Source organism: Sander lucioperca, chromosome 1 (assembly GCF_008315115.2).
Source record: "Sander lucioperca isolate FBNREF2018 chromosome 1, SLUC_FBN_1.2, whole genome shotgun sequence".
NCBI lineage: Eukaryota > Metazoa > Chordata > Actinopteri > Perciformes > Percidae > Sander > Sander lucioperca.
This window is the reverse complement of record NC_050173.1, coordinates 16,398,983-16,415,895: the sequence shown is the minus strand read 5'-3', so window position 1 is coordinate 16,415,895 and position 16,913 is coordinate 16,398,983. Positions and strand designations below refer to the sequence as shown.

General features: G+C 40.2%; 1 protein-coding gene across 13 annotated transcripts in view; it reads right to left on the bottom strand.

The window, feature by feature from the left end:
* ntng1a (netrin g1a) overlaps window positions 1-16,913 on the bottom strand; it is a 122,840-nt gene that overhangs the window by 58,191 nt on the left and 47,736 nt on the right. For all 13 annotated transcript variants that reach the window (XM_035999505.1, XM_035999553.1, XM_035999520.1 and 10 more), the window contains exon 3: window positions 6,819-7,462. In XM_035999505.1, the coding sequence (XP_035855398.1) occupies window positions 6,819-7,462 (644 nt within the window). The remainder of the gene's footprint in view (window positions 1-6,818; window positions 7,463-16,913) is intronic.

Here is a 16,913-nt window from a genome sequence, read left to right as displayed (position 1 = left end):
GATAAACAAGAGCAGGGAGGCAAGAATGGATCAGAGGACAGACTCAGGCCACGGAACAATACAATTTTACAATGTGCGCTTGTCGGATCACACAGTGAATAAGTATCACTGTAAAACAGTATGAAGCAGACTTCCGGTGACGTCATGGACGAGGGGGCAGCCGGACAGACAGAGGACTCAAAGTAGACAAGATACCTCGAAAGAGGAGAACAAACGAGCACAACGACCAATTCTACTGCTAGGATTGGCACCGCGGGCAACATGTGCCAGTACGACACAGACTTAACATTACTAGAAGAGTTAAGGAACCTCTGTAAAGAGAACCAAGACGACCATAACCACACTAAGAAATCCCTTGAACGACTGAAACAGGCTGTAACGGACATAAAAGAAAAGATGGGTGAGCATGACGAGAGAATTGAAAACATTGAGCAGAAGGAGAAATTCCAGAAGGAAGTGAAGGAAAATATATGGTTGGATTTGTGAAAGATATGCTCCAGAAGGTACTTAAACGCAGTGATGGGAATAACGGCGTTATAAATAACGGCATTACTAATGGCATTACTTTTTTTCAGTAACGAGTAATCTAATTGATTATTCTTCCCATCTTAATAACGCCGTTACCGTTATTGCCAAAAAACGCGGCGCGTTACTATATTTGAAGCTGTTTTTTTCATCAGACCAACTAGATCTCTGAGTCTGAGCCGAGAGGCAAAGACTTTTTTTTACTGTTCTTCCTTGGGTAGTGGGCAGTGCATGACGCAAGCGCATAAATGCTGACGATTGGCTGAGGTTGAGTAAAATGTCATGGTAAGCCAATCAAAGGTAGAGTTGGGCGGGTGTTCGAAAGCACGCATAGTCAGACACACAAGAACAACACACACACACACAAACACACACACACACACACACACACACACATGCCGGCTTGACGCACACACCAGCGCACAAGTATAAACATCAGGCCACTTACGTTATTTGCACTACAAAGAGTGTATATATTTGTTATTTATTTTTGGTATAGTGCTTAACAAGCATAATTCAATTTTGCCCAGTTGTGGCCTGTTGAGGTGTAAAATAGTTTAGATTTGTGTACATTGTTTCTGTTAATAATGTATTGTATTAAGTGTCCATTTCATTATAATATTCAGATTTATCATACATAATTGAACATGCACTTGTATTTTAAGTTCCATTAAAGAGGGGTGGAGGTGGGGTCACGCAATAGTTACTTTCTGAAGTAACTAGTTACTTTCATAATTTGTAACTGAATAACTAATTTAATTACTTTTTATAAGAAGTAACTAGTAACTGTAACTAATTACTTTTTAAAAGTAACTTGCCCAACACTGCTCAAACTACCGCCAGAAATAGATGTTAAAATCGAAAGAGCCCAACGCTCCCTCATGCCCAAACCTAAAGACTCTGCAGCCTCCCCCAGATCGATAATAGTGAGGTTTTTGGATGCAGCGGTGAAGGATGCAAGCATGGAGCCAGGGACAAGTGTTTTTTCAAGGCAAACGGATCTTTTTTGACCAGGACTACTCACCAGATTTACAAAAGAAACGAGGCAACGTCCACAAAGTTGTTTAAAAACTTTTAACAGTTGTGGAAAGTAACAAAGTACATTTTAAAAAGTACAATTTTGAGGTATTTGTACTTTGTACTCCATTTAAAGCTATTTCCTACTTCTACGCCACTATTTTTCTGATGAAAATATTGTACTTTTTACTTCAATACATTTATCTGACAGCTATAGCTAGTAGTCACTTTACTCATGACCCTCTATATGTATCATGTTACACTTTGGACACCTAGGTTGGGAACCACTGGACTAAACTAAAGTTAAAACTAGCTCCACCTCGATGAGCTACAGCATAAAATGCTATTTCATGCATTGATAATCATACATTCTTATTGACATTCATTGATGGAAAAATATGCTGCTTTGCTTTACTGCACAAAGTGACATTACTTTATGGCACACAACTGTAAGCGCAGTGGTCTGGGTCGTAATGGTCTAATAATACCAATGTCATATTTGCATCTGAACAGTTTATGGAAAAACTGGCAGTGTGGACAGCAAAGAGACAGATTGATGAATGGGGGCAGAATGAATTGGGTGAATGATTACAACCACTTAACAGCTCGGCCCTTTGAGTGGCAGCCATGAGTCATCCCTGGATGCTCCACCAGTAAATATGAAACATACATTAGACAATTCGACTTATAGCCTCATTGACATTTCTAACTAATTACAACTTATTTTTGTTGGACTCACAAAAGGATGTGGGTCATTTGATTACAGCTGTAAAACTAACATGTGGCGTGGATGTTAACAGATGGTCCAAGTTATCTTGACCTCCCGGCTAGGCCTGTCCTACAAATATGGCATTCTCCCACACAATGACTAATGCAGACTGCTGATTAAAAAAAGGTTGGAAATGCAGAGCACAGCGGAAGGTAAATAGATGCTTATGGTGACACAGAGAGAGAGAGAGAGAGAGAGAGAGAGAGAGAAACAGACAGAGAGAGACTAAGGAGTGTAGACAAGTGGAATGACTTATTCAAGGGGGAAGTGGGCAGGGAGAAACATGAAATTAGCACAAATAGATTATCTGTCGACGACAGGCAGGCCTAAGAGCAAGCCAAGCACTGTTGAGGGAGGGGGGGGAAAAAAAGCAGATTGACTTCTTGTTTGTTCCTCCCTTAGGGGAGATCCGATAGAGCCATCACTCACCAAATTGCTGATCTGTAGTTGAAACAGCTGTATCCAAAGCACACATGTACTGAACTAAACTCCAATTAGAATGCACAATAGTATGACCCATGCACTGTGGGAGAGATGAACTGTCTAATCTTTTACATCTGTTACATTTGTGTATGCCTCAGATGAAAGATTTGCTTTATCATACTTGTGGATATAAGTTGGTCCTTGTTCCAATAATATAACAGAGTAGTAATGCCTAAAGTAATAGTTTGACATTTTGGGAAATACGCTTATTTGCTTTCTTGCGTTCTTGTGTTGGATGAGAAGGTCGATAGCACTCTGACTCTCAGCAAGTAAGTGAATAAACACTATCTCTGGAACCATTCCTTCAAGTAATGATAATTAATTCCCAATGATAGAATAGCGTGCTGCATTCTACTTAACACTTGACACACTATCGCAGATGTGCAGTGCTCTTATTGCACAACATGCAATCGTATTGTGCCAAAAAAACATCCTTTAAGTGAGTGGGAATGATGACTAAAGTGTGAAGGCATGATGACATATTTATATTCTGTGGGCGGTGGCAATGGGCATAGCAATAGGATTGCTACGGATGGATTTCACACCATTTTTAGTACATATTTCAATACACTTTCAGATATGATTTGAACCATTTTTGGAATTTATCTCAAACCTAACCAAGTGTTTTAAAAATCCAAGCATTTTCCTCAATGTAACATCCAAATGGTTTCACGTATCAGGCGTGCATTCAAACATGTTCTTCTTCATAAACATTTCCTTTTTTATAAACATTTCCATGGTAATAGCGAGCTCCACCAATCAGAGACGTCGTTGTTACACTTTAGGATTCTGGGTAGTATAGTCCTTCTCCATGACATCGCAAATCTTTTTTTTTTAATTTGATATCATACCAACTTGTGGCTTCTATAGGGGGCCATAAAAAAAATTAAAAAATAAAAAAGGGCATAAAAAATCGTTTCACAATCTCGTCGCTGGTGGTAAATCTACCTTCAATGGTTACGAGATTATGGCTAATAATCAAAATTCTCGATTCAGAATATGAATGTGATTTTCACCTCCAGAATCTCCCCGTTGAGCTCTATAGTAGTGGCTAGTGGCTCTCTACAGATTCCACAATATCAGCCGAGTACAAATCTTTTTTGCTGTACGTAAACAGGAGAGAGACAAGCTGGAAATTTGAGTTTGAGAATTGAAAATCAGAATCAAAAAATGATTTTTTGCTTAAGTAACACTTACAAGATATGTGTCTTGGTGGTTGGTGCTTACATTATGGGGCTTACATTTTATTTTATGCACTGACAGCAGGGAACAGGTTTGGAACTAATAGCACAGCTCTGTTGCCAGATTGGGAGGCCATTTAAAATGTCGGCCTATAAAAGGGATTGTTATTGTAGATTTTGGCAATTAATAACCATGACGGTGGCATTATATAAAAGTACAAACTACAGTTCTTGCTATTAGGTGTATTCTTTGGTTTGTTGTGGGTAGTGTTTTTCGCGGGTATGAAGTTGGTGTTTATCCCTCGAGTGATGGTACAGGAATGGAATAGGGCTGGTCTTTGTATATAATTCAAGGCAGGAACCCAAAGCCCCTTCAGAGACAGGTTTGCTCTGCAAAGGAGAAATAGAGCGAGACAGGGAGCGGGGGACGGAAGCCGAAAAAGAGAAACCGGGAACCAGAAAGAGATCCTTTAGTAGCCTGAATGTTTTCCAGCTTTAATTGCACTGTATTTATCACAGGCGGGATGGAGGAAGAGGAGGGTTAAGAGATTGGGCAAAAAGGGGGAAATAGTTGACCAAATTATAGGCTGCAGTTACTGTAAAGCATGTACAAAAGAGAGGCAGAGCAATTATGCCAAAGTCATACAGTGGATAATTAGAAAACCCTCCCAAAGATCGACACATTCTCTCTCTACACACCCATTTAGACCTGCTGTTACAATAAAACACAGAGGGTGTCAAATTCATTTAAGTCACCGGGCAGTATGCATTGTTCAGATCTCACAGCTTCATGCTTGGTTTGATTTGAAATTCTTTGCATCGATTTTCTCTCCCTAGTGCCTTTAGTCCGTTCCTCCCTTGTAATCACCCATAATAGAATGGCCATGAATGACACCTCTGGCTTCCCACTAACAACTTTAGCTACATGTTACAGATGCAAAGAGGTCTACTTCTGCAAAGTTGTTCTTTTTCCCTTCCTTTTCTATCTTTTCTAGGTTGACCTACTTTGGCAAAGAGCTTAGGTTCCTTTCTTTGTGTCTCACACTGTTGTGGCAAGGGCAGAAAATCTGCGGGCTCTCCTACTGTATTTCCTCCACACCCCCTCTCTCTGCTGATCCAGGGGGATGGCAACTGAGTCCAACACAGGAAAATATGCCAGATTCAACCTCACTGCCCCTGCAAAATCGCTCCCGCCGAGTCACACAGAACTGTATTCCGGGGGTTAAGGAGCTTATGTCTCGTATACGACGCATGGAGAAAGGGGCTGAGCAGCGATTCGCCATGGGAGGGGAAAAAGAAGAGTGAAGCCTCTCTGTGTAGAGTGTATCTCATTATGGCTGAACTGTGTGTTACCTTTGGTAAACAGTGGGAAACATTTCTCCGGCGAGCGTCACTCCAAAAGCAGCGGGCTGGTAAACGACAGCGGCCCGGTGGTAGCGCACAGCCATTGCTCAAATCTACAGCCCCACAGGGATGTATGAGTTTGGTCATGATTAGTTAGATAGAATAAATAATCTGCGCTTATGACAGCCCCCTTTATTTCAGCGAGTGTTAAATGGATGCCCCATCCAACTCTTGTGTGTTAGTAAATTCCCTCCAGTTATTTTTGCTGAATGACCTTCTCAATCATGTGACAAGTCAAAAATTCAATTTCTGAGCTAGGCATTCATTATTGTAGGCCTTTGTGCTCAAGGGTACCTGCTCATTTACAGAGCATTACAGCCATGTGTAGTATGGTAGTATTTGAATGGCACATTTAGAATATCAACAAATGAGAGATTCATTAAATAGCTTAAAGGGATTTTTGCGAATAATCATGTAAATAATGTCACAGCAGCAAACATATTATTACAGTACGGCTATAATCAGTGTAGCATGAGAACAACTACAACTGAGGTCTTTAAATTTCTGCCTGATGCTAATCCTTGCACTCAGCTCAGAAAACACAACCACATCAGTTAAAGCAACTGATTTTTGCTGTGACTGAGCACTGAACACCACTGATTTTTCTATTTGCAGTCATCTTCCCAACCTCGAATTGTCGAAAACGTTCCGCCACTCTGCACTTCTGTACTGCAAACTTGTCATGTGTGAAAAGCAAAACAAGAGTAATTAAATCTTCATTCCATCACCCCTACAACCATATTCACATGAGTGTAAAACTGATCCACTTAAGTTTATGGCCCAGTGACTCTTGTGGTAGTGTCAAGAAGCGGGGGAAGCTTTTGTTGGCCTTTCCTCTGACAGGATAATGCCATCTTGTTTTCATGTTATATGACCCTCTGTTGATTCCGTAAATCAAACACTAATTACAACGTGCAGTGAACTGATGTCTGAAATGCTACCTCCAATGTCTTCCACACGCTAATAGACAGCTGAGTGAATTTGGCGTCCAAAATAGAGTGCTTCAGCAAGCCGTAAGCAGCTTGATTAATTAAGACATGCTGACAACTGGTGAACTCTGCACATCATTATGGATCCGCTACTTAATTGGAAAGAATGGTAGAGAACGGTAAACGCATATTTCTTCACTATTGGGTAGCTGTACTGTCACTGCAATAAAACCAGAGAAAAACCACTGAGGTAGTCCTAAATGTGATTCTTCAGAGAACTAGTCCACCCATAGCTGGGTTAACCTGGTAGGGCACGCCAGAGCAAAAATGTCTTGTTGGACCCCTATAGATCCTGCTTAAGTTGATCGATTTGGATTTTATCAAATTAACAAAACCAATTGACATGCGCACCTGAGACCTTTAGGGTCCCTAGGTGTCTGGGGACCTGGGGCAGTTGCCTGCTTTGCCCGCTTTGCAAATGGCATGCGTATAGAATAATTCAGGTCTTACCTGCCCTGGACTTTGATGTCAGAAATGGCATAGAAGTATCTGGACAGGTTATTCTCGTCCACCATGGTAGCTCCTGTAGCGGGCCGGAGCAGACGGATTCTCAGGTCTGTGATGGTAAAGAAGTCCCGCAGGTTCTTGGTAGTGTCCAGTTGGCCATAAAGCGAAGCCATGTTGTGGAGCCGGGGCCCAGCAAACAGCGCAAAGCGGTCCTTGATCTCAAAGCGCACTGTTTTATCATACTTCCACACATAACCTCGTGAGTAGTCCTCAGTGCAGATGATGTCTAGCAGGGTATGCTGAGTCAGGTCCTGCACCGTCTTGGGCTCCATGGTGAAGGCGTCTAGGCAGTCAGTGGCATAGAACTGGTACGGCTGCCAGGTTCTTCCATAATCCAACGACTTTTCCAGGACCATCTGCTCGGGCCGGCCAGACTCAAAAGTAAGGACGATGTCATCGGTCAGCTCAATGGTCTTGTTCCAAGATAGCGTGATGTTGACCAGGAGGGCCTTTGGGTATTTCTTCCAAGATGTGGACTGCCAGAAGGTTGTGGGGTTACGGCCCTCGATGTCAAACATAAGCTCCGGAGGGTGGGCGAGTTCCTCTGTGGTGGCGTCACATTCATTATTACACATATAGGGGTTCTCCTACATAGAGAGAGAGCAGAGGAAACAAACCAGAGAGGGAGGAAGACAAAGTAAGGAAAGGTTGTAAGTCTTGTTTGCATGGAATAACAAATCAGGTCCTTCAGAGTTGATTATGAAGAGAACTCAATGTAGGCATGGCGTTGCATCTCTCATGCACCACCATGTCATTAGGAGAGTCATTTAGGGATTTGTGAAGCCGTAAGCTGAATAACAATGAGGGTATCATGTGCATACATATTCTCCGCTGGGTGTAGTGAGCAGTCGTGTATGCATATTTGAAGCCACACAGCTTTATGTTGCACATTTATATTTTAAGAGTCTGCCAACACCCCTGTTGAATCTTGTCATTACGGCACATTTGCTTTCTGTTGCATTGTTACATCATGTTACTACAAAGGTCACATCATTCCCAGTCCTGAAATTAAGATGTCTGTTTTTTCCTGCTCACCAATGTTGGAATCACAAGAATAGCGTGCCGTATGTGTCAAGTGACCCAGAGGAACACAAATTCATTCGTAGACTGATTTGATAAAATGAATAGCACTGAAAAAAAGCAACACTGTTTCATTTTCAGTCAGTGAGCTCGTTGGCTCTTATCTTGCAAGTATCTTGCGTTGCTCTTGTACCTTATTTATTTTTTCCCAACTTGACTCATTAACACTTAAAAACAGGTTGTGCACCTGACTTCACCAAAACCTATTCATCATACCTTCATTCATAAAGGGTTAATACATTATTTGTATCCCTCGTGTCTGAATTTGACTTTTGGTGGTTTAAAATTCATCACACCCTTCGCTTGAAAGAGTTCTTTCCAAAAACATTTGTCCGATTTAGTCTAAATCATTATCAGGCGATGTTCTCTCCTTGCTCCCTGGGGGCTCCATCTAGCTGTCAGGGGGAGGAGGCACTTCTCCAAGAGGACCTTTCAAGTGCTACAAGCTCCAATTTATCAGTACAAGATAATCCACTACTTGATTAGGTGGGAGATGTCACCCTGTGCGTGTGCCCGTGTGTGTGTGTGTGTGTGTGTGTGTGTGTGTGTGTGTGTGTGTGTGTGTGTGTGTGTGTGTAAGTAAGTGTGAGTGTGGCGATGTGGTGAGGAAAGAGATAGAGGAGCAGACCTCTGATGTAAGTTCGAGGGAGAAACAGCTCCATTTGGCTAATAAGCTTTGCAATTTTTTCCTAGTCTTTCAAGGCAAGGTGACAATGAAACAGAGCTCTGTCAGGCTTTCTGACTGTTAAAGGGCCCCATTAATATCCGGTCTGGACCGTTGTCCCCTAAAGGCTTCTCCCAGCACTGGACAGCGGTGGCTGGGAGGACACGGAGGAGGAAGGAGGCAGACTGGCAGTGGAAAATTCCACTTGGGTTTTAGTGTACCATCTCATGGTGGGAGGTTAGGTGTGCCATTAACTACAGCATCTGGTGCACCGTGTATCTACAGACAGATGTGTAATAACTCATATGCGACAGTTATGCCTGCTTAGGGGGTGTGCAAAGTCTCTAAAAAACACACTTTGCATGCAGGATGGCTGACTGTGTAGCTGTGGCTTGTTGTAAATGGGCATTCATTGAGGGAGACCTAAAACTGTTCATTGATGGTGGATGGTGCTATGCTAGGAGCACAGGTGTAGACTTGGGAGGAGAGAGAAGAACATGTTTCTTTTATTGCCCCCATTATTGTTAATTATACTCTATTTCTACAGTATCATGCTAACTGAACAACACAATAAGTACTTTTACTTATATGCATTGCAAATGATGCCCTTATATGCTTGAAATCCTAATAAACGTTAAAAACATTTATATTTTAATTAAATCTCTGCCTTGAAATCAAGTTCTCAGTTACACAATATTCTATTTTTACATTGAGCAAGTAACTCTTGACCCTCATACGTGCATACTTTTCAACTGTGTGTTTGCTTCCTACTTACTTATAAACAGTGGAGTACTCTTTACTCCCTTTACTTAAATACAAGTAAGAATACCTTAATGTAAAAATACACCACTACAATGAAAGATCATCCATTCAAAATCTTACTTAAGGAGTAACTTAAACCCTGAAAATGATGTCTTGGTTGACCTCCGGTGGGTTTACTCCAGGACCCTGGTTACGGGTTCAACTGACCCAATCACACCTTTTCAAGAGGAGAGCGAAAGACTGCTTTTCATCCTGGTGTTTTATTCTATTTTATTTTTTTACCTTTATTTATTCAGGGAAGGTTCACTGAGAGGGAGCCTCTCTTTTGCACGAACGCCCTGATCACATTCACACATCCACATCTGGATGTTGGTGGTGTTAAGTTACTCTTTAAGTGCAAGTACAGAGGTATTATCAGCAAAAATTACTTAAATGTCCCCATATTGGAAAAAGTGAGACAGTATTTAAAAAGTATTTTTGAACTTTAAAGCATGTTAACATGTTCTTGTAGAAATAGTAGAAATACAAGTTTGAACCAGAAAATGAGCATAATACGGGACCTTTAAAGTATCTAAAGTAAAAGTACTTGAACACAAAGTCGAGCTGTAGCATCTACCTTTGGCTTGAAGAGTAAAAGCAAGTAAACACTACACAGGGTGTTGCTGTTGTATCATGGTCAAGCTTTTTGTTCCTTTACGTCTAAATCAGGCAGATCCACTGAACAGCTATTACTGTAACACACACACACACACACACACACACACACACAAAAACAGCCATCCTCACCAGCGCATCTCTGTAATCAGACAAAGATGTATCCCTATCGATCCCTGTGGCCGAGCAGCTGAAAATCTGCTGCGTGTAGCATCTGGCAACCCTGGCCAGTCGTCCAGCACTCCCCCAAATACACAGGTTAAAAACCTTTCATTACTGTCTACTCCGCTTCTTCCCTAAAGACAAAATACTGCCTTTATGAAGATCAATAACCTCACCGGTCAGAAGAGAAAGGAGATAAAATGCTGAGTACGGCCTCGTGAAAATCAATGCCAGATATCTATGTTTTACTGTAGGGCACCGCTGAGGGCTCTGTTGGCCAATTAATGGTTTGGCACACATTAAAATAATTGACAGCACCTGGCATGGCAACACAGCATTTCTGTAATTACAAAAGATGTTTCTATTAATCCCAGTGTAAGTGGTCAGGATGGGGGACAGCTACCGCAGATAACAAAGCCAGCGCTCAGGTTGCTGGAGCGGTCACGCTAAATTGGTGCTAATAGAGATGGCGTCAACCCACCCAAAACACAGCGGCTTAATCCGATTATTAGCATGGTGATGCAGTGAGATAGAGTCAGAGAGCAAGTGTGTGTGTGTGTGTGTGTGTGTGTGTGTGTGTGTTCATGTATACCAACATGTACGTGGTTGTTGGTGGATTTCACAAATCATCAGGAGCACTAAACTCCTTTGGTGTTGTCACCATTATTGTCAAACTGTTCGGGCTAATTTTACAAGCCGACTAGAGGAATAAAAATCAACAATGCAGCAACGTAGAGGATAATAAATTAGACTAATTCCATTCAGCTGCACTCCACAGACCAGCATTATTTGAAGCGTTTAGGCCACAGGGAAGTTTTCCTTGCTTTGCCAACCAATGCTTTGAGACAACAAATTTGCCTTCATATCATCTGTCTGAAGCAACTTAACTCTCAAACATTTGTAAATCAAGGCACTATTCTTTTTTTTTTTGTAGTAATTTATTTGAACATGTAAAAAAAAATTATATATATATACACACACACATACACATACATATATATATATATATATATATATATATATATATATATATATATACACACACACACACACACACATATACATACATACATACATACATATATAAAATTAAAATGACTGAATGAATAAGGACATGTACTTCTCAGCACAATCTACCAAAATTATTATAAGTAATTCAAATAAGAAATTCCCATGTTCAAAAAGGAGTGGGAAGAAGTTCATAAACAAACTTTTCTAGTCCCACCCCCTTTCTCTATTTTTATCCTTTAGTTAAATACAAAACAATTCAACACAATTCTTCTTTACATACACGTACACCGTATATCTTCCTACCTACAGCTCAAATATACCCATGCATACACAGACATAGATGCATACATACACCTTTTTTTTTTTTTTTTTTTCCTCTCTTTCTTTTCCATCTATCTTCTTCCTTTCCGTTTATCTATAATTAATAGTAAATCAAATAACAACACATCCATACTAGACTTAGTATATAGATCCAAGAACCATACAGTCAGTATACAATACTATCACCTCGAGTCCTTTTCGTGTCCATTCAATATATTCATTTTAAATAGTCTCTTGAAATTGCTCATTGTTGTACATGATTTCATCTCTTCACTGCAGCTGTTCCATACATTAACTCATTTGGTTGTGATTCAGTGATATTTAGCATTTGTTCTTATATGTTTCTTTTGAAATACAAATGTTCCTCTTAAGTTATGCTTGCTCTCTCTCATTTGAAACAACCCTTGGATACTGTTCGATAGCTGTTGATTATTTACTTTGTACATAATTTAATTTAACTTTAATTTAAAGTCAACAATATCTCTAAATTTTAGTGCTTTTAATTTGATAAAAAAATGGATTAGTTGATGCTCTATAAGTGGTTTTATTTACAAGTCTTAAGGCTCTCTTTTCAGTTTTGAGATCTTTCATTGTGCATCCGTAACTGCTACAGTTTATTGAACAAATTATTAATTTAAAGTGCCCATATTATGAAAAAATCACTTTTTCTGGGATTTGGGGTGTTATGTTGTGTCTCTGGTGCTTCCACACACATACAAACTTTGAAAAAAATCCATCCATGCTGTTTAGAGTGAGATACAGTTTCTGAATGTGTCCTGCCTTCAGTCTCTGGGTGAGCTGTTCAAAATCGGCACGGCTTGTGACGTCACAAGCCGAAACGAGCAGGCTAACCGCAACCATTAGCTTGTAGCGTTAGCATGCTAACGCTATGGCTAACGCTAGCATGCTAACGCTAGCATGCTACCTTGTTCTCAATAGCAAAGCACTGCTACAACACACACAAGTTCACCATAATCTCGAAAAGAACTACTTACATGCGCCCTCATTTAGAAGTCTCCCAGCTAATCCTGCCTTGTAACTGACCGAAGTTGTAGCAGCCTTTCTTTTACTGTCTATGGAGCTAGCTAGCTGACATGATCTACATCTGAGCTACTGGGCATGTGCAGTGCAATCAAAGATAGTACAGAAGAAGAAGAAGAAAAGAGGTCTCACTCTGTAGCTAAAACAGAGACCAGCTGAAAAGAGGATCTGCAGCAGTGAGAGAGAGCGGTGCAGTACAACAAAAATATGGTGTTTTTTGAAAATTAAACCATGTAAACCTATTCTGGTACAACCTTAAAATACAATTATGAACCTGAAAATGAGCATAATATGGCTGCTTTAAAGTTAAAAACATGCTGCTCTGCTATACCTTAGTTTGTTATCCATAAGAATGAAATAAGAAAAGGCTCCTGAACTTGTCCACTGAGAAATTCTTCTTACTTTTATGCAAATTCTCACATTTTTATGATTCATTGCTCGACTTGAACTACTGTACACTATACCTGGCAACCATACCATGCCGCACTGATTCTTTCCCTCCCATTCATGTGTTTTCTCATAATGGCTCTATACAGATGACAAGAGGTGTTTCATCTTATATGATTTAACCTTTACCTAACAAAAAAAAACAAGAACAAAGCTCTATGTAAAAAGTTGTTCTGACAAAGGTAGGGAGAATGTGTGTAATGTTCATCATCAGTTATTGTATTTGCACCAACAATCAGATACAGAGGTTACAGTTGTGATCCATGAAAAGTAGATAGGGGTATACATGCACAAAGGAAAAGTAGAGCAGATAAGTTTGATCGTTTCTAGTTTTAAAATAAGATATGACCATGGTGGCTGACAGTCTTGGCCCGGACACACCATAACCGCTGATGGAGGATGGGACTTGGGGGAATATAAATTTACTAACTGCTGACAAGCCATCTAGATAAATGGGCTCCCACCAATCAAACAAACCCGTTTGTGTGACAGATGTCTTGGACTAGCAAATTGATCCCACCCTCCATCTTTTCTTCCTTCTACCTTTCCATCGTCTCTTTTTCTTCTTCTTCTTTATTTCTTGCACTAATAAATTTCGTTTTGAAAGTGATCAGTGGGCCTGAGAAAAATCAATCAATCTAAACATGTGATTTGATCTTGTTTTTGACTTAACAACCTTCTTTCTTTTAAAGGAGTAAAAAGATATAATTCCTAAAGGATGGCCGTTGTGTGTGCAATATTTGTACTGTAATAAATAGCTATTAACTTTTTTGAACAGTGTTGCCAAAATGCATGTGACTGCCGTGAAAAATCACACTTTAAGCTTCAATGCCTCTCACAAAAGGAGTTAGACAAAATTAGCTTCTGTACCCATCATACTTAGAATAATACTGCATGCAATGTTATGGCCACACTAACATGCTCAATAATAACAGTTTTGTGGATATTTTACAATATGGTAATTTGAAATAAGATGTTTCCTGCCTTGTAGATGCAACCCCAATCACAGATTGTGTACACAATTTATGATACTGACATCGATATCGTCATTTACAACATGAAGTCAACTGTCAATCATGTCAGCTTCAAGCACGGGCTATTGTTAGGAGAATATGTTAGAAGGATGTTTTCGCCACACACCTTCTATGAACTCAGTATGAATGGCACTACACAAAATGTATAAAGAATGGCTGGTCTGCCACTTACACTGTTCCTTCTGATCTAAGGTATTTTAAGAAATTAAATATTATGTTTAGTTTATTTTTCAGATGCAATTTTGACCCACATAATGCAGGCAGACAATCATCCATCCAGCCAACAACACCCACATGCAATCCTGTCTTTGCTGTTATTGTAGCACAGGAAAGAGACAAAGACAGATGGAGAGTGATCGGAGGAGTTTTTCTCTCGACACATATCAATACCAGGAACTACTAATGAGAGCAACAAATTGCTTCCTCACCAAATGCTCCAGCCTTTGCAGGTTTTTGGTAAGAAACACAGTTTATTAGAAATAAATTCCAACCATTTCCAAATCACACTCCCACTCTTATCCTTTGCTTTGCATCAACAGCTATCTTTAAAGATTAAACTGTCTGTGAGGAGAGTCTTTCGAATTGCCACAGAGTTTAAAAAGACATTTAGATTAAAGATCATGTGCTGCAGTTGGCTGTCCATAAATCATTACAACATTCATTTAAAGGAGACTCTCTCACAAAGGGACAGTGGTGGAATGTAACCAAGTACAAATACTTTGTTACTGTACTTAAGTACATTTTTCACGTACTGTATCTGTACTTTACTTAAGTAGAATCAATAGTGCATACTTTTGACTTTTACTTCATTACATTTTGCAGCAATTATCTATACTTTCTACTCCACTACATTTCTACAACATTCCATTACATTTTCTGATCAGTTTTTCCCCCTGCCAAAACGTCTTCCTGGCCATCACACGTTCCCGTTTTTAAATTATAGTTGCCATGTATTTCTGTCCACAGCGTCGTTTACTTCTCCGCCAGGCTGCTTAAGACGCGTTCATATCATTGACTGTAAATATTAACAGTCTATGGTTCATATCTTATATATGGACCTCTTCACATCCGCCTCCCCATTTCCGCTGCTTTACACACTTTATTTGAAGTGAAATAAAAAAATTAAAAAAAACATCCATGAATAAAACCAACCGCATTCCAATTCTAACAACATATTTCTGTTTTATGCTGGTTAGGATAGGAACTTTTTTTAAAAGCCAGGCCTTGTTTGTGGTAGTGGACAGTAATGAGACTGTCGAAGCTCAGCATCAAAATAACTGAACCAGCCCTTTGTAAATCACGGGTCGCAGACACAATGCCCTCACTGACAAAGGTGCAAACTAACCAACTAAGCAACTTTTTTTTTGGTAATATGCAAATAAGATTAAGAGAATAAATCGTTATGCAAGTACTTTTAATACTTAAAGTACATTTAAAATCAGGTATTTTTTACTTTTACTTAAGTAGGGTTGTCATTGTGGTACTTCTACTTTTACTAAAGTAAATATGTCTCTGGTTATTTGTACTTTTACATAAGTACTGAGATTCAGTACTTCCTCCACCACTGCAAAGGGATAATGCTTCATGGCACATAACGGGGAGAGAGTGCAAGCACAAAAAAGTCTTCCTTCCTGTTTATCCATTGCTTTAAGTTTCCAGTTACTTCCAGTAAAAGAAATACATTTTTTTTCTGTTAGACTTCCTAAGAAAAATGGCCAATAACAATGCTGGATAAGTAAGCTGAGATACTGTATTGTACTCAAATCATATTCGTACCATCCATTCCTCTATCCATCTCTCCATCCACATCTCCATCCATCCCTCCATCCATCCATCCCTCCATCCATCTCTCCATCCATCCATCCCGCCATCCATCCATCTCTCCATCCATCCATCCCTCCATCCATCTCTCCATCCATCCATCCATCCATCCATCCATCCATCCATCCATCTATCCCTCCATCCATCCATCCCTCCATCCATCCATCCATCCATGATCCACCCTGGAGAGGTCAGCGGTCTCATAAAGGACTACCCAGAATTTACCATCACCATCATATCCAAATTGAAAAATATCAATTTACCAATATTAACTTGTAGGGGAGTAAAAAGGTCCAAAAAGTCCACTAAAGGAAATTCACAGAGTAAGGTAATGCATAAGAACTGTAATTTCTATATCTATATATCTGTTACATATACTTATATTTCAACTTCGTATGTGTGAACATTTCATTTCATCAACAGTATAGATTTTCTCCCACCTTCTCCCCAGACATGCATCATCTTTTTCCTCACATCTATCCATTTCTCTTCTATATCTTTACCTCTCTTCCCTCAGCAAGGTGGGAGTGTGTTTATGTGTGTGTGTGTGTGTGTGTGTGTGTGTGTGTGTGTGTGTGTGTGTGTGTGTGTGTGTGTGTGTGTGTGAGATGGGGTGTGGGGTTAAAGCTATCCCTGCTGCATTAATGAGACCTTGTGTTCCACAATAGATTTCTTCACCCCGACCCAGGGGCTTGATTGAAGCAGTGCTCTCTCAATTTCAAAACCTCTCTCTCGTTCTCTCTCTCCAGTCATGCCAACACCTTTACTGGATTCTCTCTCTCTCTCTCTCTCTCTCCCTCTAACACACATGGTGATGGGTGGTGCAGACAGAAAGAGGGGCTTAACCTGGACGTGGAATGAATATTGGATGCCAGTGTGACAGATTACATTGGTAATAGACACCCAGGCCGAATCCTCACAAGGATTACAATCATATTTTCAAATGGCTCAGGGTCAGCCGGAGGTCGACTGGCCTGGACCATGGTCAACAAGGCAACAGGGGACCTGAAATCTCTCTCACACACACACACACACACACAC